Source organism: Galleria mellonella, unplaced genomic scaffold, assembly GCF_026898425.1.
Source record: "Galleria mellonella isolate WM207_F2 unplaced genomic scaffold, CSIRO_AGI_GalMel_v1 utg173, whole genome shotgun sequence".
NCBI classification, from domain to species: Eukaryota; Metazoa; Arthropoda; class Insecta; order Lepidoptera; family Pyralidae; genus Galleria; species Galleria mellonella.
In genome coordinates, this window is record NW_026442016.1 from 6469323 (window position 1) to 6491004 (window position 21682).

At 31.1% G+C, this 21682-nt stretch overlaps 1 protein-coding gene across 1 annotated transcript in view; it reads right to left on the minus strand.

Moving 5' to 3' along the window:
* Positions 1–952: 952 nt before the first annotated feature.
* The window catches only part of LOC113515665 (corticotropin-releasing factor-binding protein), a 28206-nt gene continuing 7476 nt past the window's right edge, over positions 953–21682 (minus strand). Inside the window, exons 2-7 of the mRNA XM_026899924.3 lie at positions 17282–17387; positions 16739–16899; positions 8305–8500; positions 7308–7486; positions 6930–7038; positions 953–2559 (exon numbers count right to left, since the gene is read on the minus strand). Coding sequence (XP_026755725.1) covers positions 2408–2559; positions 6930–7038; positions 7308–7486; positions 8305–8500; positions 16739–16899; positions 17282–17387 — 903 coding nt within the window. The 3' untranslated portion in view covers positions 953–2407. The remainder of the gene's footprint in view (positions 2560–6929; positions 7039–7307; positions 7487–8304; positions 8501–16738; positions 16900–17281; positions 17388–21682) is intronic.

The following is a 21682-nucleotide window of genomic DNA, read 5'->3' on the forward strand; positions in this document are numbered from 1 at the left end:
AGGAATAGGGATATAGGGAGATTATGTAGAAAAATAAAAATATTTTTTACTGAAAATCGCAGTCTTTCATTGTCAGGTCGAGAACTTATCACCTTACCCTCGTAGATATAAATATGAAAGTCCAATAATATATATATATATATATATATATATATATATATATATATATATATATATATATATTATATATATATATATATATATATATATATATATATATATATATATATTCTTATAAATAATTTACTTTGGGTAATCCCGTGCAGGAAAGGTACCAGTGAAGATAATGTAAATACAGCAAACACTATTGTGAATAAATATATAAATAAATAAGTAAATAGATAAATATATATACATATGTATAAGTGCATAGAATTATTATGTACAATTGATTAAAAGATGTGATTTCAGTCTTCTCTTGAAGGAAGTAATGGAAGGACTATCCCGTATGTCAGCAGGTAGCCTGTTCCACAGTTGCGCAGCACGAAATGTGAAAGTTTCTAAAAAAATGGGTCTTACAAGAGGGGAGTTCTAAAACTTTGGACTGGAACAGGCAAGCACGCTTGGGACGTGTGGGAGGGGGCAGGATTTGAAACCGGGAGCGGAGATAAGATGGAGAGTTGGGATTATTAAGAATATTATAGAGAGTGGAGAGGATGTGCATATTATGTCGAAGTCGGATTGGGAGCCATTTTAACTCATATATATGATATATTAAATGGACATTTGTTACTCAATAACATTAAAATTGCTGTTAAGATTTGAATTAAATTTGTTATACAAATATAAGTAGTTACTCGTACAATACAGTCCAATTTACACGACTTAAAATAAAACCTGTGTATCTGACTCAACAGAATATTTCTTATCCTAATCCTCGCGAGTAAAGCCACAGATCACACAAAGTGAAAATAAAACAATTCAACAGACAATGTTAATTTATTGACAATGGCATCAGGGCGTTGGTATTGCGTTCATCTAACTTTGTATATATGACTAGATAAAGTTATTAACAATTCCAAAAACTAGTTGCCTAAATGCATTACATAAATCTTAACATATATGGCCAATAAGTCTTAAATGGAAAAGTTATACTTAGCACACTTATAAATACTCATTTGTTTATCATAAATTCATGCCTTTGTAGGATTCCGTAGGAAATATGAGAAATCGAATTCTGATTTTTATTGTATAATTTAATAATTAGTATTTATATCTCAATTGATTACTTCTACGTCTATTTAATATTAGATTTCCAGTTTTATATAGTTGGACAATTACAATTCAACGATTAACGAAAAACAAATTAATAGATGGGTGACATTAATTGCATAAATTTTTTAATAATCCACTTTTCACATACGCTTTAGATTTTCGTTTTATATTTAAACAGTCAAAGAGTGGACTTCTCTCCCAAAGGGATTTTTATAACCTGGAAGTCAAAGTTATAATGAATAGAAATTGCATTTGCGAGTCTACTGCAGTCTAACACTCTCGACTTTCATACTAAAAAGGATATAAATAATTTGTCTTTCCTTAGATAGGAGTCTCCAGACTATTAAAAAAGCTCTTATTGTCTGGGATATTAAAAAAACATATAAACGCTACGAAATAATAGTGAATAAACTATATAATTTTTATATAAAAAATTTCGTCCATAAAAAGAATTCAATAATTAATCTTTATGTGGCCAACTTGGGAGTGAACCTTATCACTTGTCATAAAATTTAAAATGGATGAAATATCACAAAATATACATACAGAAAAAGTGTAAAATTGAGAACCTCGCCCTTAAATTGAAATCCATAATCCTCGTATATAGCTACGGAACCCTTCATAATTAATACATACCTCAGACGCTGTTGACCGACATTTCTATTCCTTTGGAGTAGGACTTACATATTTGCTAAATGATATACATTTAATATTTATCCTTAGACAAGTGCCTCATAAAATTAAATAATCATTCATGTACAATGTAAAAATATGTTATTTTTATTTATTTTTTAACTCAACGTTTTAAACTGATTCCGTATAATCAAATTTTAGATTTGTAAAAAAAGGAATAATATTGCATTATCTATTGCTTTTGCATTATACTTAATATTTTAATCGAAATTGACCCTCTGGCAGCCTTACAGTGGGCCATGTTACATTCTGTTAAATATTGTTTTTGTAGAAGAATACGAATCTAATAGATAATAAATACATTCAATTAAAATTGAATTTTTGATGTAATTTACATTATCATGTTTTCATTGCTTCGTATTAATCATTAAGCTTATTTAAATACAAGTATCTTAAATGAATTTAAAATGGATGAGAATATAATAATAAAAATTGTAAACTAAAATTTAGGAAAATGAATTACAAAAATTGTGCCATAGTATTATTTTCGATTAGCATTTTACAAGTCGTTCATTCCACAAATTAAGTCAGCGTGTTCTAATTCCTCAAGAGGTAGCGGTGAAAAAGCCAAGGTGACGGAATTGTAGAATTTACCATTGGAAATCAATCTCACAACTGTATCTTCGCATGCGATGAATGCGGGGCGACGGCCTAGAAGTATTACAAATTATATATTAACAATTTATTAGACATCCCACTGTTGGACATGAGTCCTCCTCTCATGAAAGAGGATGTGACTTAATATTCTTCTTTATTTCAACTTATTCTTTTAATAATGAAGCACGCCTTCGGTGGGTATAGTGGTATAAATTATATAGTAAGTATATCAGAAGTCTTTGTACAAAACTCATCTGTACTCGTCGGCACCACTGCCATAAAGCAACAGTGCTTACATGACTGTGTTATGGTTTGAAGGTAGAGATATGACAGTGACATTAGAAGGTACTAAACCGTAATACTATCATCATCATCATATCAGCCTTTAACTGTCCACTGCTGAACATATACCTACCCCATGGGGGAGGGGGAGGACCAGTAGTTGCCACGTTTGTCGACTCTTACGGCACCCACGGGAAAGGAAAGAGTGGCCTATTCTATACCAGGACTACACCGTGATAATACTAGAGTGCTCAGGAATAGCAACGCATGGGACATAACATGGGCAAAATAGTATATTCTATGATATTCATGTTTTATAGGCGACATTTACCATTTTCCATCAGGTGGGCCGTAGCTTGTGTTTTGGACTGGTGAGGTGACATTTGATATATGGATTAATTACATCCTTAATTAACATATAAAACGAGCAATTTAAAGCTATTGTACTTAACGTAATTCTACAGAAATACGAAATATTGATTGCAGAAAGAGGTGTGCACTGTCGCTATACTACGGAGTTAATCGTTATGATATTACTTGGAAATGGGGATAATAACTTTAACTGCTCTGAGATTGTTCCATCAATGGTTTGTTTGATATTTTGTTAAAATGTTTTCCGTTAAAAGACTCTCAGATGTTACTTTTAAAACAAATTTACAGTAACTCTGAAGGACAAATTTTCATCCAAAGAAAATAGGTATAAACTCTTTGAAAATATAAGATTAATTTCAAAGTAAACAGTTTAATTGCAGATTATTCTATTATAAAATAAAACGGTATTGGTGATCGTTTAGTTACACATTTTTTGACATTATTTTAATTACATAGGTACCTAACTACTACCAGTCTCATGGCTACCAATATACCCTGTCAGGTCGACCTCCTCGTGGTTCCCCCTGGAAACCATCGTGCTGAATTCCAGATGTATTCATCATAATGGGCTAACTGCCATGCTTTTTCATTCTCACGTATCATCCTTCACTAGTGCTCCGCCAGCGTATACCATTAGCGCAAGCGACCATTCCATACCATTCCATTATCATCCAATAAAAAAAAACTAGTCTGTATGTATCATTTATGCAACTATAAGAAATTAATCAATACGTTCTATAAAATAATATGTCATTATTTAAAATATTTCCACTTAGTTCCGCTATTTTGTTCTTTAGACACATTATCTCTACTTACTATTTTATAAATACGTCTAAGAATATTTCGAAACCGGTCGTTTGTATATATAATAAAGACACTTGCTTTTTATTTTTCTCGTCTAATTAAAATTATAAATGTGGTTCATGCGAACTTTAATACACGAATTATTTAACGGTAATTAAGTACTTAACTCGCTCGACGTATCGATTAGGTTGCACTAACCACAGTCTCGAGTAGATCGGAGTACAGTAATGTCGGTAGGTATCAGTCAGTATTTTTAATTATCATCATTAGATAGTCCAACGATAATCGATCTAATGTAATTTAATTGAAATGTCAATTGGGATAAAACTTTACTTACCACTAGCTACTCACGTAGGTTCGGTATTGATACTCATTATACCTAGTCCAGCCATAAGTTCTGTTACAAATGAAAATGCATTTTTTTATTAAAATTTATACCCACATATTAATTAAAGTTTTAACAAAAAATAAAAATATATTCTATTCGAAATGGCCACCTTTGGCTTTTATACATTAATCTGTCTGAATGCCATAAATCTTTGGGTTTACGCACTGTTTCCAAAGAAAGTGGCGAAAACTGCTTGCTTCAATGATTTTTTAAGAGATTAAATGTCGCTGTGTCGTTTAGAGCAGGTCATGTCCTCTAAAACTAACCATAATTTGAAGTCTAAAGGGTTGGGGTCTGGGCTAGATGAGGGCCAGTCTTTAGCTCTTATAAAGTCCGAAACGTTGGTTTTAAGCCAGGTTTGGGTAGTTCGTGCCTTGTGACCAGGTGCAGAGTCCTGCTAGAAAGTTCAAGGTATATTTTTAAATAGTGTATTGCTGAGAGGTTTCATAACACGATCCAAGACTTTATCTTGATACATTTTGACTGAAGTTTTCACTCCTTTTTCACAAAAATGTAGTTTCATGACTCCTTGATAAGACACGCTCCACCAAACAATCATTAACGCAGGATGATGACTACGTTGTACCTTTCCAACCATTTAAGCAGCTTCTTTAGAATTGAGATCGTATATTTTATCATTTTGCTTTTTCTAGTGTTTTTCAATAGTGAAAATTTTTTCATCGGTAAAGAGGATATTTCTGTGCTTTCACTTGCATATCGTGACAGAACGCGTTTTGATCGATCCACTCTCTTTAATTGTAAAGATTAATTTAGGGCATGTCCTAAATATCGACGATAAGCACCGAGCTTTAGGTCTTGTTTTATAATACGCAACGCAACAGAGTCCTAGCGAGAATCTTCATTTCTCGCAATAAGGTTTTTTGCTTCCTAATGGGGTTTCGACGAATTCTGGCTTTAATAGCATTAACAGTCTTTGTAGTTCTAACAGCACGCGGCCGTCCTGATTTTTTTGATCTTCGACAGAGGAAGTGTTGTTGTATCTGTTGATAGTACGATATACGAACATCCGGCTGATACCAAACTTTTGAAGTGTCTGGAATATGACCGATAGCTTTGTGCAAAGTAATCACTGCAATCCTTCTCTCTTTAATATTCAATTCTTTAACTTTACGGAATGCCGTATTTTAATTTGATAATGAACATGAAAAAATATGTGTAATGGCGAGAAATCGAAAGAAGTTTTTAAAATAATAAAACGTGTTCCAAATTCAAAATAATTAAAAAGTTAAAAAAAAAATAAAAACTTTTATGTAACAGTATTTATGGCTAGACTAGTTACAGTTATCAATTATCTATTTTACAAAAGTTTAATTACTCCCAAATAATTTAAAAAAAAATTAAAATTATACTGGAACCGTATCAAAATGCATCATTTAAAAGATTATTTAATTCATTCTTAAATCCACCCAATCATTTTATAATAAAAGCAGTGACAATATTTTAAATAATATTATAAAATCAATATAATGAAGTTCTATCTTCTTGATATTATTAATATTCTTGATATTATTCTTATTCTTCTTAACTATCATTATAAATGTACAAACAATAAGATATTTAATCTTTACATGGTTTTTTAAAAAATACATTATTGTTTTTTCTACTAGACAGTAAAATAAACTATTTTAATCACTTATTTGAAAGCTTTTTATTTCTACTCATAAAATTGCAACTAATGCTTTAGTATAGCTAGTTAACTTTTATATTCTTTCAGAGAATTCCCCTGGTATACCATGTTAAGTCAATATTATTAATATTTAGCTAGTTTCACTTTGAGTAAGGTTGTTTGCTTAACTAACGAGAAACAACGCTAGATTCTTGTTTATTGTGTAAATAAATTAATAGTATAAGCCGGATCTTTTCATTTACCTACGAGTTATTCGAATGCATTTATATACCCTCGAAGACAACAGTGTATGGCATAATATTTTTTTATTTAAATGCCGCTTATTTAATCAATTTCTTATAGTATGAATAAAATGTAGCCGAAAGTTAAAAAAAAAATGTAATTTATTGTATTTAAATGAACAAATTCAGGTTCCTAATAATAGTTCTATAAAATTAAACAACACGTGTTTCAGCAATGAGTTGAAATAAAACTTGATAATTTGAAAGGTACGTGAACCGCGATTTTATTTGTGTAGTAAATTTCTTTCTCGATATAATACTAAAAGACGTGTATTATTTTTCATTATTTCTTAAGGGGAGACAGCCCCTTAAGAATCTATCTCTGATAGAATATAATTCTAAAATAACAGTTTTCTCTTCTCAAAACAATTTCATGGATAAAGTGAATCTACTACAATAATAATAAAATTAAATTGTTATTTAAGTAAACTTTATTATCAGTATCTTTGAACAGTCATTTTGTTATGAATCTAACGCTTAGTTCGGAATATAATTTTAGCTGAGAAAAACGGGCACGAAACTCAGCTGTTGCTTTTTTTTTAACAAAAGTTGAGTATAATATATCTAAAAACTATAATTAATTGCAGTGTTCTTGTATTTGTATATAAAAGTTAATATAAAAATCCTTGTCTGCTTGTAGGTACTATACCTTCATTAGAGTCGAGTCCGCAAACACTGTCGAGCACCTCCATTTTGGTGTGGTCCAAACCGCTGGCTCCGCCAATTTCCACATAATCAGGCAAACCTCGCTTTGTACACTATACAAACAAAACCGAGGTTGTATTTATTGTTTCTCTTCATTGTGATCGAGTTTCAGGTACAAATAGAATTTCATTTTAGCTCAGTCTTTATATAAAATTTCTCTACGCGGTTATATTTCATTGTTTAATATTCATTTCTAATTTATGTAATGGACTGTATTCTGCATCACTAGCTTCAGATATGAAACATAACTATAGAATACGTAGTTACAACGTCATACAACATAATTATATTTCAATTAGCAAAGCTTAATATGCATACTTACGTGGTGTATAGTTCCAGTCTCAATATCAAGTAGACTACCTCTCTTTAGCGCTTGTCCCACATTGAGATCCAAAATTCTTACTGTGGTAGGCGACACCGCAATAACTGAACAGTTGCCTGTTTCGCCGTGGTTACGCAGTGTGTACACTCCCTCAGCGCCGAACAACATAACGTTGCATGCTGAAAGCAACAAAAGAATTTATAGATCACCAAATACATTTATATATATAAAGTATATTTCAGATTATATACCAGAGGGAGACTTTGTACAAAAGTCGATTGCTTGGGTACCTCTGTCCCATTCGTGTTTCAACCGTGAAGCAGTTGTGTTTGCATGACTGTGTTTCGGTTTGAAGGGTGGGATATGGCGTGAATTTACAGGGTACAGAGGAATAACACCTGAGTCCTCAGGAATGGCAACCCATGGGGGTATCATGGGTGAAACAGTATAGTCTGCTATGTCCATGGTACTGCTCATGTCTATAGGCGACGGTTACCACTTTCCATCAGGTGGGCCGTCAGCTTGTTTGTCATTCTAAGTTGCATAAAAAAAAAAAAAAAAAAAAAGATTGTCATACGACTTATTTTAATAGCTTAAATAAAGGTTATATCTAATCTAGAATAAGTGCAGACTCTTACAATGATATATTATATATTGTGGGAAATTATTATTATACCAGCTATAATATTCTTAATTTTCAACAAACTTGTTATTTATTTAGTCAAACTTAACGAGACTTTAACCAAGTATCAAACGACTTCAATAGAACAAAATAAATTCTTATGGTTTGAATCAAATAATTTGACTATCTAGGCCTGATACAACATTTTCGTAGATTAAATACACACATTGTAATTACATTACCATTCAAAGAACAGACATAATAATCTATTATGGTTAAAATCTCTCAATTACCAAGCAACAACAAAATTGAAAACAAAGAGGTAGTAATTGTAACACAAAATTTATTATGTTAATTTCTGTGTCGTATCCTTACGTCTAGGGTTTCGCAGGTGCCGTACAGTAATTGCAAAACCCTTCCCTTGAGCCGGTACTCGATACTGTATGAGAGCTGCATTTTGTCGCGACACCAGTTTTCGCTGAGGTCGTCTGTCACACGATTCTACGACTCTGTCGTCGTCCCAAGAGTCCGCCGGCCACACTTGGCCATTTAGTTCCCATCCGTCCACCCACTGTAAAAAAAAATACTACTTAGACAGTCCACGCTACCCGTGTTTGATGCATGACTATGCTACTACTACTCACTGCCCTTGTCGCGAGTTCGCTTTAACGCTCTACGTGATTCAAATATGAATGTTTAAAAAAAGAATATAACACATTTAATACGTACTTTTTTTTTAATGGATGAAAATGGAATGGTCACCCCACCTGCACTATCGGGATACGCTGGCGGGGCACCAGTGAGGGATCATTGGTGAGAATGAAAAGGCAGGTCAGTTAGCACATCGTGATGAATTCATAAAAAAATAACCACGATGGTTTCCAGGAGGAACCGCGTGGAGCTCGACCTGTTAGGGTATATTGCTAGTAATGGGTCTGTTGGATCTCACTACTAATAATCCCCGTCCCCCCATTTAATACGTACTTGTATGTCTATGAAAGTCATCGGTATATTATATAGTAGTTAGTGACTGCAATAAATCTGCCGTTTTGTATGAAATGTCGGGGATTACCATTTTTAATCAAACAAGCAGACAGTACACGTTTACTATAACTGATATTATAATACAATTATATTTTGTACTATGTCAATATTATTATAGACTCTACGTGCTTTTATAATTTATCATAGCACATCGCGTATAAGAATATTGCAGGAGTACCGTCATGCATGATGTAGTAGGAGAGCAAATGGAGATAAAATACATATAATTATATAGAGACAATTTTAAACTGCGACGATATCGAGGACAGCTACGTATCGTGGTTAAGCATGTAAATCTTAGATTATAATGTATATATAGAACAGGTAACCCATTCCTTTCCCGTGGGTGTCGTAAGAGGCGACTAAGAAGGTAAAGGGTGGGCAGCAGCGTCCCTTTTAAAATATCTCTAAAGCCTCACTGCGGTTTCTTATCGGCTTGCCAAGCATGGCAACTACTGGCAGTTAAAAGCTGATAAATGTAAATATAAAAGCCCATTAGTAGTCACGTTGTATTGGCCTCATTATTTGGGGATTGATGCAACATGTTAGTAAGTTTTCATTTTTTAACATAATCCCCTTTATATGCAGTAATATGTTTACTCTTATTTTATTCATATCAACTTTTATATTATTTATTTTTATACATATATTTATTGAGTTTATATCCATTCATATTTATTTATGTAGTTGTAACCATTATTTACATCTATCTATTTAATGTTACATATTATTTGTATTTATTACCTATCTTTTATCGCCGTCGTTTAGTTTTAACCACAGGTTTAACTTATGATAAATATTTAAGCGCTCGCTTTTTTAAACATCAACTGTATATGTTAACTCTAAGCGATTATTAATAATATAGTAAGGAGAAAGGGATTTTTAGTAATGGGGAGGTTAGATCCCGTTGCTTTCAATATACTCTATCAGGTCGACCTCCACGCGGCTCCCCCTGGAAACCATCGTAACTAATTTATCGTTGAATTCATCACAATGGGCTAACTAACCTGACTTTTCAGTCTTACCTATCATCCCTCACTGGTGCCCCGCCAGTATATACCGATAGTGCAGGCGGGGTTACCATTCCATTATCATTCATTAAAAAAAAGTGGAGAATTTTAAAACAATGATAGGGACAATAACGGGCCATTGCCCATTAAACAAACATTTATACACAATAGAAACTACAGACAGTCCATGGTCCCGGCACAGAATGGGCCATCCCTTCCTTTCCTGAAGGTGTCGTAAGAGGTGACTAAGGAAACCCAATGATCGAGGGATGGGCAGCAGAGTACCTTTTAAAATATCAGTAAGAGACACTGCAACTGCGGCTGCCAAGCCATCTGCCAAGCGTGATAACTACTGGCAATGTTCAGCAGTGGATAGACAATTATTGATATGATGATGAAAATGATAATGATGATGTATGGTTTAGCAACTCGTATATAATATCGTACAATATTAATCTAGACTTAAACAAACATATAATCTAGATATTACCTAAGTAAAATTATAATTTTTATGTACGTTTTATTACAAAAAAGTTACTTAGTTTTTAATACGAAGTTGACATTAAACATTGTTACCTATTACCTATTGGATATACAATACGAACAACTTTATTGCATCTATCGACATGTTACAGACAACAATTGTATATAGTATATTTTATACCATTCACAAACATATTGGGTATATATATATATAAAAAAAAAACGTGTTTTTTTTTTTTTATACAACTTAGAATAGCAAACAAGCTGACAGCCCACCTGATGGAAAGTGGTAACCGTCGCCTATAGACATGAGCAGTACCATGGACATAACAGAGAATATACTGTTTCGCCCATGATACCCCCATGCGTTGCTATTCCTGAGGACACAGGTGTTTTTCCTCTGTACCCAGTAAATTCACGTATATCATTATAGTTTTTGTTGCGATTTTATACCTTAAATAGATCCTAAGATATCATATAAGACAAATAGTAATGTCACTAACACTGTTTTTTATATTAGTAATTAAATTTTAGTAATTTCCTAAATTCGCTCTTTTCTTCTTTCAACTAAATATGTTTTTTGTTTCTATAATTAAACACTAATACAACCATAGCTTTAAAGTCATGGTATATAAAAGTTGTATGCATGCTGTCTAGTCTCGTGCAGCCATAAATTAAATTCCTTTACGAATATTGCCAATTTACTCGGTAACGACAAGGACCGCGATTAATTTGTCCTCGCCCTACTTTTTTCCCATAAATCTATTTACATAATCAGTTACTATTCATCTTGTCAACATGCCCAAACTAGTGTAATAATAATCCTATTCACTGTCCTCACCCTGCAATACTCAAAACCTTATTTAATTATTTCTGTTTCTATTGCAGAGCATCTATTCCACTCAACTGACAATAATATTATATATGACGTTACATATTTCGACAATAAAATCTCCTTTCTAATATTAATAACAGTCTACTTTACACACAATTGTAACATTCGTAAATTTATAATTAGTATAAAAAAAAAATACTAATAATAATAACCTTTACTAATAATATAAATGTGAAAGTGTGTTTTTAGTATATTAACAGCTCAAGGAATTCTCAAGAAAATTAGTAAAAAAACGATCCTGTAAATGGTATTTTGATTGAAGAAGGGTGTAGGTTTTTAATCATTTAATATATCCAGATCGCGTGAACGAAGTCGCCACTAAATTTAATAATGTACATATTACTTCATTGATAACAACAATACATAGCGTATTACTAATTAAATAATATGTACTATATTATTAATAATTCGAAGTATCTGTTCTGAAGTTTCCAAAGAGCTTTTAATTCATTTCGGTACATAAGCACTTACCTAACTACGCTGGTTGGACATGAACATTATCTTGTAAAATTTAATTAACCAACTTTATTTAAGTCAAACAATATTTTTATCCTTAATATTTTATTTAATGATATAACTATAAAGTAAATTTTGTGTTTGTTAATTGTTGGGCATATTTACATGAAAAAATGATATTTTTCACATTGATTATTATTGATATGCACGAAATGAAAAACATTTACACTGGCAATATATAAATATATTACCAAAAATGAAATAAACAATTAATTACTTATTTTTTTATTCCAAATCTTAGAGAGTTTTAAAATTATTCAAAGATGTTTATATTATAGTACACGTATATTGTTATAAGTATTATAACAAATCTTTAATTTTTATAATTAAAAATAATTTTTAATTGAGGTATTATAATAATAATTAAGGATCTGTGAAATGTTATGAATGGAAATAACTAATTATCATTTTAATTGTTCAAGCACATGCATAGTTAAAATTATAATAGAAACCTGCACCTGTAACATTAGAAAACCATAGACGTCGACCGTTCACCAGTTAGATGTCAAATATTCAAATTTGTTAAGTGATAGCTTTGGTACAGCATACATAATTTTTATTATCGCTTCGTTCAATATAAAATAAAGGCAGGGATATCGAATTTTATTTACCAAGAACTAATTCTCATCTTCAAGCGCTAATACTAATACTAATTCATATTTTTCCTTTATTTACCCACCATCAATTGAAAGGCGATTGAATAAAATCGAATGTCAAATTATTTTTTCCCTATTTTTTACGTAACTTTGAGAAAAACGAGGAAATTTATTTCGTAATAGACTGACCTGCGGTCGCCCCTTTTTAGTAATTTGGCTTTTAGTTTAATAGAAAACGTCGTTGTCCGTTTTTCAGAGTAACATTTTGGGAAACAGTTATTTCTACATAGATGGCTACTTCTTTACATAAAATAAAAATTAACAACATAAATAAGTATGTTGACTATGACATATTCTTATAATAGGTAAAATACGATATACGCATAATTATCAAAGCAATAATTATGAATCATAAGTTTAAATAAAGAAACGTTTTAGTATAAATAATTTTCTTATACAATATCTCACTTTAGAGATGAGGTATTCTTTCTGAGGAGAACTTAGTCTTCAGAAGGTGCAGTACTTAATCTTTCGACTCGGAAATCTTGGGTATTTCCAAGTCGAGTAAATGTTTAGTAGTAAGTAATAACTTTATTAATAACGTAATTATCTGTCACTATATTATAAATTAGGATTCTAACTGGCTAGATAAATTTGTCCGATCATCAACAACTAATTGGTATCTAGGTATATTGCAAAACAATTGGATTAGCAGTAACGTAATATCGGCCACTTACATTTGTGTAATACCTATAAATGTAACATATTGCCAGTTCAAATTATTAAAATAAATCATCATCATATCAGCCATCATTTGTCCGCCGCCATAAGGAACAGGACCATTTGTATAGCGGTTTATTATTAGGGAGATTTTATCAGTAACCATGCTTGGCAAGAGGATTGGCAACCATAGTTTTGCTTTTGGTAATGCTTTAACAGGGACGCTACTGCCCATTCCTCGACTATTAAATTCCATTAGTCACCCCTTACGACAACCACGGGAAAGGAAGAGGTGGCCTATTCTATGCCGGGACCCCGCGGCATTTAAAATAAATGAGTAGGGTATTTATTATAAATATGAATATGAGTTAAATTATTATCTCTTAACTTCTTAAATGTACTTATTTGTACTATATACCATCGATAAAATTACTACACTAGGAACATTGGTTACTATTTTTTTATTTAATCGATATATCCGGATAACGCGAAAATTGTCGCAGATATAAGCTAATACTTAATAATTAACCCAGTTTAAAATAAATTGAAAAATGTACTACTGGTATTAACTAAATGCAATGAAATAGATTATTCTGTCTTCATGTCTAGACACATAATGTTCTTAATGGATTAACAGACACAATCTGTATGAAGCGCAGAGTACCGTAATATTATTATTGTTATTTAATTATTATTTTTTTATTATACCAGAAAAAATACAATTATAAAGTACAAAATGAAGTATTATCACTAAAGCGATTTCTTCTAGAAAATCTTTGTTAGAGAAAAAAAGAAAGAAGACTGGAATTATTTTGGCGCAAGAAACGTTATGGAAAAATGCTTATTTTAATGATGCATACTCTTAATAATTATATAAATACCATACTCTCTTCATGTACAGTTAATATAGGATTGCAATAAGTAAATAATTTCTTATTATGCTATACTGTTATAAAACAAGTTTATATGAATTAATAAAGATACTAGAATTTTTAGTTTCATTTTATTAACATATATCTTAGTATATAAGTATTCACATATACATACATCACGACCATCTCCCATTAGGTAAAAATAATGGAACGTCAAATTCTGTGATCTTTCACCGTATCTATATTCATCAATTAATACAAACTCACTTGGTTCACTTTTAAAACATCTAAAGCGGCCACTACCGGCATCTTCACTCATTCGCACACTAGGTGTATCTTTTTCGTAATTTTTCTTCAATTTTTCCATTCGGCAAATAATACATTTTTTTAATAAATTCAAATTCTAATCATTGTTAATAAAATAGACTTGTTTACAAGCACTTTAAATCGTTATTTTTTTTAATCTAGTGCAGGGTTTAACCTTAAAGTACCTGTATAAAACCCAGAGAAAAATAAACATCTTAAACTTATTTCTTCTTCCAGTTTTATCAGACATGACACAACAAATTAGTAAAAATGTATGAACATGTTACCTCATTAAGTTGTTGTTTCGTCTCCTTTAATAGAACAAAATGTTCGTGCTTGTGAATATATACTGAACTAGCTTTTACTTGTGACATCGTATGAGTGGATATTAGATGGCGAATCAAGATAAAATCTATGTAGGTAACATTAGATTTTAAGTTCGACTTTCAGAAATACAACTATGAAAACTACATTCAATTTGACGCAGTAGTCTTTGCGTGATTCGGGAACAAATTACAGATAGATAAAACAGACAAATCAAAAAATTATGGTTTTCACTTCTTTTGTTTTTATTACACTATATATATATGTGTATCCTACTGCAGTACACACATCATCTATATCTAAATTTTATTATTGTATATGTACATATACGCGAGAAATAAAAGCAGGAAAAACACATTAATTAGTTGCGATCGACAAATAGAAAGGTTAATTGTCTGGTTATGACATAGCACTGCTACAATAATTTATACATGAATAACATTGTATAAATTGCCAATTTAATAGCGAACTGCAGAATCTACAGGTAAATAGGTACGAAGTACAATAAAGCATAATTACTTAGAACTACAAATACACAATAAGTCCTATAGAGACATATACATTTAAAAATTTATTTGTCTCTATACAAATTTTTTTATATTTAGAAACTATCGTAGGTATGTTTTATCTGAAATATATTACAAGATATAGGTAACATAACCCCTTAACATGTCGATTCCTTATTACAAATTTACAGTTGACGTCGCGCGGCACAGTATATGATAATCCTAAAGAGATTATTATGTACATATAAGATCTCGTAGTTATAAAAGACAGGCTTTACCGTAATATACAAGTAAAGCATAAAATTCAACAAAGTTATATTAAAATAAATCTGTCGAATAATAATCCTTATTTAGATAGCTCCTATGAATAACAGAAACTATAAAAGAGAATGGTTTGTATAACGTATAAAAATTACTTTTTGGCATTATTGACAAAAAAAGTAATAACTACAATAGAAATAGTTTTAAAGAAGTATATAAAGTTAGATGTTACCTATGATATTATTATTAGATAGATCTTTTTGTCTATCTGATAATAATATTATTAGATAAACAAAAATAAAACTGTTACACAGTCACAACCTAACTCTTTTGCATAATGCAAAAGAGTTGGGTTACTAGACTTACGAACAATCCGCCTAGTAAACAGATACGAAGGTAATACATAGTGCGAAAGCAATTTGCTTGGCAAGTGTCGGTGTAAAAGTGAGAAAGGACATGTTACTGTGAGTTTGAAATATAGAAAAAATTTAAGATAAAAGGATTATTACTAAACATGTATACTCACTTACAATACAAAAATAGAAGGAGAAACCTTCCTGAAAATATCGAGATCTATCGTAATAAGATAAATCGTATATATACTCGTACTGCTTGACGAAGAAGTCTAAAATAACTATTGACAACTGGCGTACATCTATGAAACAAGAACATTTAAAAGTGAGTAAACTACGAGATTGACGATTCTTATACTTAGAGTATGCAATACCGTTTATGTGGTTACCGGAATTTTAGGACTATTTTTTATTACTACTAAAAAAAGATTTCAAATATAATTTGATAAACATAGGAATTAATAAAGTTCAGTTACGTTCTGTAATAATTTGAGATAGGCAACCACAGAACTAATATCTGACAAAAAATATATTATGACAATTAAAAAATGTAGTTTTCAAGCAAATATATGTGTGAAAGTTTATATATATACTCGTATTTGGAAGATCATGCTTGTGTGATTAATGTGTAGAGCTAAATCATATTCGGGTTTCCGGAAAATGAAACGATCCAGTTACATTTCTGCAAAAAACGATTCTAAGAACTGATTGAAAAGAACTTATTTCCACTAATGAGTTAGTAAAACCTATAAGAATTTGTAATATTATCCATTAATAATAATAATGTAATATACCTACTGTTGATAATGTAGAAATAAACCTATACATTTTTTTAAATATAAGTAGTGAGTAACACACTAAACTAACTAAGCACTGAATTTATAAACTATAGAAATGAAAAATAGAGTAAATTAATAACTTACTGCCACAAGTCCACCATTGTCACAGGGTACATCCAGGTAGTTGAAAGTGACCTGGATCCTGGTATCAGGTTCAGCTATCATGTATATTCCGCAAACATTTGGCTCATCGGACGGCGATTTGTAAAACAGTTCACCCTCCTCTGACGTTACTAGAAAACAGTCTGAAAATAAATCCATTCATTAGAAACTAATAAGAACATTAACATCTGTATAGAATAGAACATAAAATCTTAAACCCACGGTCATAAGTTTCAAGGGTTTGATTTCTTTGAGTAGCAAAACTATTGATTTTCCGTCGCTTCTGTCCAAATATTACTGAACGACTGGATATAGAATAATTAAGAACCTATATATTATGTGTATTACGAACGGTTACGAATTGTTATTAATATTGCCTATATTTGATACGACGTGTCCTAAGTAAACACAAAAGGCTAGGAAGAAAAGTTAGTTTAGGAAATATCAACGAAAATTATTATCGAGTTCTATCCAAAAATCCAAGTGATTTTTCTATCAGCTGTATTAAGCAAAACACATACCTACCTTCATTAGGATCTATAACGCGGTGAGATGGACGAGATAGGCGTCTATATCTCGAAAACCAAGAGAGCTGAGGCGCAGGGTTCCTTAAGCGGTCATGTTCTTTGCCCTGTAGATAAAAGACTTTCGGTTAAGTAAATATTAATATTAATAAATTATTACTATAGTAAATCAATACACTAAACGGAATAGTTTTGAGGCACCTGCATTTATTATGTTCAATAATTATGTATAAATTAAAAATTCTATCAATCTTAAATCTCATGATTAAAGATATTTTCGTTCCTGATACATTTTCACTATAATCTAAGATTTTCACCTACCCTAACCTAAAAATATAAGAAAATGGGGTCAAATTGGCTTTACGTCTAAAAGGAGTCTCTTACACTATGATCTCTTTGTGTGGGTTCTAATTTTATGAATGCACCCGACAAACTAATATCCCATAATTCAAGATAAACGTAGTCTACTGAGTAACTTTAAATGTACCTACACCCAAATCCTCTCTTTTAGTACGTGAACTCCAAACAAATGAAGGTACAGTGGAAAAATGTTATTTAGAAGTAGGAAGGTAAACAGAATTATATTCAAGACAGACATAAATAAAATACATATCAATTGAATAATTAAAATTTTTTTCAAAACAACTAACTGACATTAGCACGGAATCAACATATATATTAAGGATAATACCTGCGGGATTAACATAAGCACTAACTATTTTATTAAAAAAAAACATATCAAATCGGTTAACAATTGCCAGAGATCTGTCTTGGTTACGTTTCACTTTGAAAGGTTTACCTTTTACATTAAATATGTTTTTTATTTTGCAGTGAAAAGACAAGATACTGCGACAACACCACAGTCCTAACGAATGGCAAGTCATGAGGTGTATAATATCTATGTCACTGTTCGTTTGTTTTTGTATTCTTTTCTTTTATGTTATAAAAAAGACAACAAAAATAGAAACTATGCGTTAGGTTCTTTGTTTTTCCTCTCTAATAGATTGAAAGGCAAAGGGACTAAACAAGAAAAGCTTAAAGTTTTACCATTAAGTGGGTAGTAAGGTATAAGATATAAAAATCTACCCTATTAACATAGCAAGTACTAACGAATACTATATCTTGTAATCATTTTCGAATGCGAGGCATTTAAACAGGTTTATGCTCACAGAGTTTGCTGTTAACTGCAAATAACGGTAGTCTAATAACGTGATTCTGTGTGTAATATCCTTTGAAGCTTGAAGACAATAGTAAGTAAACCACATCATAATTTACTTGACAACCGTTATTGTTAAATCGTCACGCTTTTGGGTATCATGAGTTCATTTAATTAAAACAAAAGGGAATTAATGTATGGACTTTGGTTTACCTATTCTTTATAAACGCTATAAACAAACGACGACATTTTTCATTGACATTAAAAATATTTTTATTTAGAATGCAGTGTCATGAATTCACGAGTAAATTTTAGTTTGCAATGAAATTAAAATAAACAATTCAGCACAACAGATTTAGTTATTAAAAAGATAATGTATGACCAATATGAGAATTACTCTAGCGATTACAAAAATAAAAAATCCGATCAAAATATTTGATTTCAAAACAAAAAAAAATAAACAAACAAATTTAGAACTTCCTGCATTTTGAAGACTTAAAATTAGTGATTATTTTTTACTCGTAATATTATAATTACGTCCTTTAAGATTATAAACAGTAATATAAAATCCACACAGATTATTTTTTTTAAGCGACACAACCCGACGATCTACCTGATGGAAAATGGTAACCGTTGCCTATAACAACACAATACCATAGACATAACAGAGTATACTCTAAATAAATCAATCAAAATAAATAAATGGTTTAAAATAAATCCATATACTTCATGCACATAGCACAATTGTAATTATTTATGCTGTTATTTCAATTTTGTTACTGCCGTTCCTGTATGCTTGATAATTAATTTCTTTTTCTCGTTCGTAGGACGCGAGTGTAATCAGTCTATCGATTGAGGTTATAATGGTTGAATAAAACCGCATCACCAGATTAAAAGTGTAATATTGTTTTCGTTATGTAAATGCTCATAGAATCCCACACAATCTTTTGCTTCTATGTAAAAAAATATAGTAGATACTAGAAGCAAGTTACGTAGTGACATAATTTTTCATGAGTATTGCGTAGGTAGAACGATTATCCGGTCTCTTTCCCTTTAAATTTAACGTAAAGTAGATATTTCCTTCATATACCTTTTTATTTAATTGAAGTGGGTATTACCATACTTAATAATACTTAATACTTTATTTATGCAGATCTTTCCTGTTGCAAGCTTGTATCTAGTTTTAATAAAATAAATTAAATAAGAGGGGTTTATAAACTATATGATATAGGCATGTAGTCCTGGCATAAAATGGGCCACCCGTTTCTTTCTCGTGGGTGTCGTAAGATGCCGATAAGGAAATTTAATGGTCGAAAGATGGGCAGCAGTGTCCCTATTAAAACATCACTGAGGACTGACTATAGTTGCCAATCTGCCTGTCAAGCTTGGCAACTACTCGTAAAACCTCCTAAGAGGGAGCGTATGTTCAACAGTGGACTTTTTATGGCTGATATGATGATGATAATGTTGACAGAACATTAATTTTAAAGTAGGTACTTATATATCTACTGAGTAAATACGAGTATGAACAATCTTCTAATGTATATATTACGGGTGGGAAGGATTATTAATAATGGGGAGTAAGGACCCCATTGCTAGCAAACAGGTCGACCTCCACGTGGTCCTCCTTGGAAACCATCGTGCTGAATTCCAATTTTTTTTTTTTTTTTTTTTTTTTTTTTTTTTTTTTTTTTTTTTTTTTTTTTTTTTTATATAACTTAGAATGGCAAACAAGCTGACGGCCCACCTGATGGAAAGTGGTAACCGTCGCCTATAGACATGAGCAGTACCATGGACATAACAGAGTATACTGTTTCGCCCATGATACCCCCCATGCGTTGCCATTCCTGAGGACTCAGGTGTTATTCCTCTGTACCCAGTAAATTCACGCCATATCCCACCCTTCAAACCGAAACACAGCCATGCAAACACAACTGCTTCACGGTTGAAACACGAATGGGACAGAGGTACCCAAGCAATCGACTTTTGTACAAAGTCTCCCTCTGGTAAGTGTATTCAATACGATAGGCTAACTGACCTGTCTTTTCATTCTCACCTATCATCACTCACTGGTGCCCCGCCAGCGTATACCGAAAGCGCAGATGGAGTTACTATTCCATCATCACCCATTAAAAAAATGTTTATATTACTAAAAACAAATGCTTGATTAATCACCACGAATTGCAGAATAAGGACAAAATTTGAAGGACGGCATTATTAGATTATTTAATTGGTAAAATTATCAAATATTAAGCTTAAATTTTTGTTCACAAGATACATGTAACTTTAAAGTATCAAATTGTACCTATAATTTCTACTTTTCAAATGAGCTGATCAAGATTCTTTATACAAAAAATTAATACTAAACCCAAAACTATTTTAAGCTTGAACTACTCCGATAATATAAGAATACCAATATTTTTACACTTCAAGAAACATAATACTGGATGGACACTCTTGCCCTTGTTCATCAAAATTGACTCTCTTCTTTCTTTTATAGAAAATACTTTATGTAATTTAAGCGATGGTCTGGACGGACAAACGAGAATTTATCTTGTTAATCGTTTGAAGTAAGTGGTCCGTATGATGGAAATTGAATTTTACCTATTTTAAAAGGCAACAAATTATTTTTTCGGTAGTCTAAAAAAAGATTTTCTATACTGTGTTGTAATGTAACTGGCTTTTTGTTAGTATATATCAAATTAATTCTTTATTTTTTATTCGATGAATGGATGAACTCAAATCGATTCTGTTTTTTGTTTGTTGCGCGATATTTTCACTAGTTTATCGATTTTGAATCATTTTTTACCTGTTTTACAAGTATTTAGATAATTAAATTGTAGAAGTTACAAATAAATATTCTTTTAATAGTTCTTTAATAGTTTTAATCTCGCGGATTTGTCCAAATATCTCTATTAGAGTCTAGGAAATTATCTACACTTATTATTACATCCGTTCTACCATTTAAGCATAACTAAATTAAAAACAACGTTAATTTTAAGTATGTAAATTGTTTATAATTAAAGAAATAATGATAATTGAAAAAAATAGATTCAACTAAACGATAATCCAAATATCGTCATTGTCATTTTAACTTCCAAGCTATATAGTGATAAAACATAGTATCCAATATAGACATTACTTATTTTCTATTATTAGTACCTATTCTACCTATCTATATTATATTTTCGACACAGAATATATTTATCTTTACTTATTAAAATGTCAAACAAGGGAAATCGATTG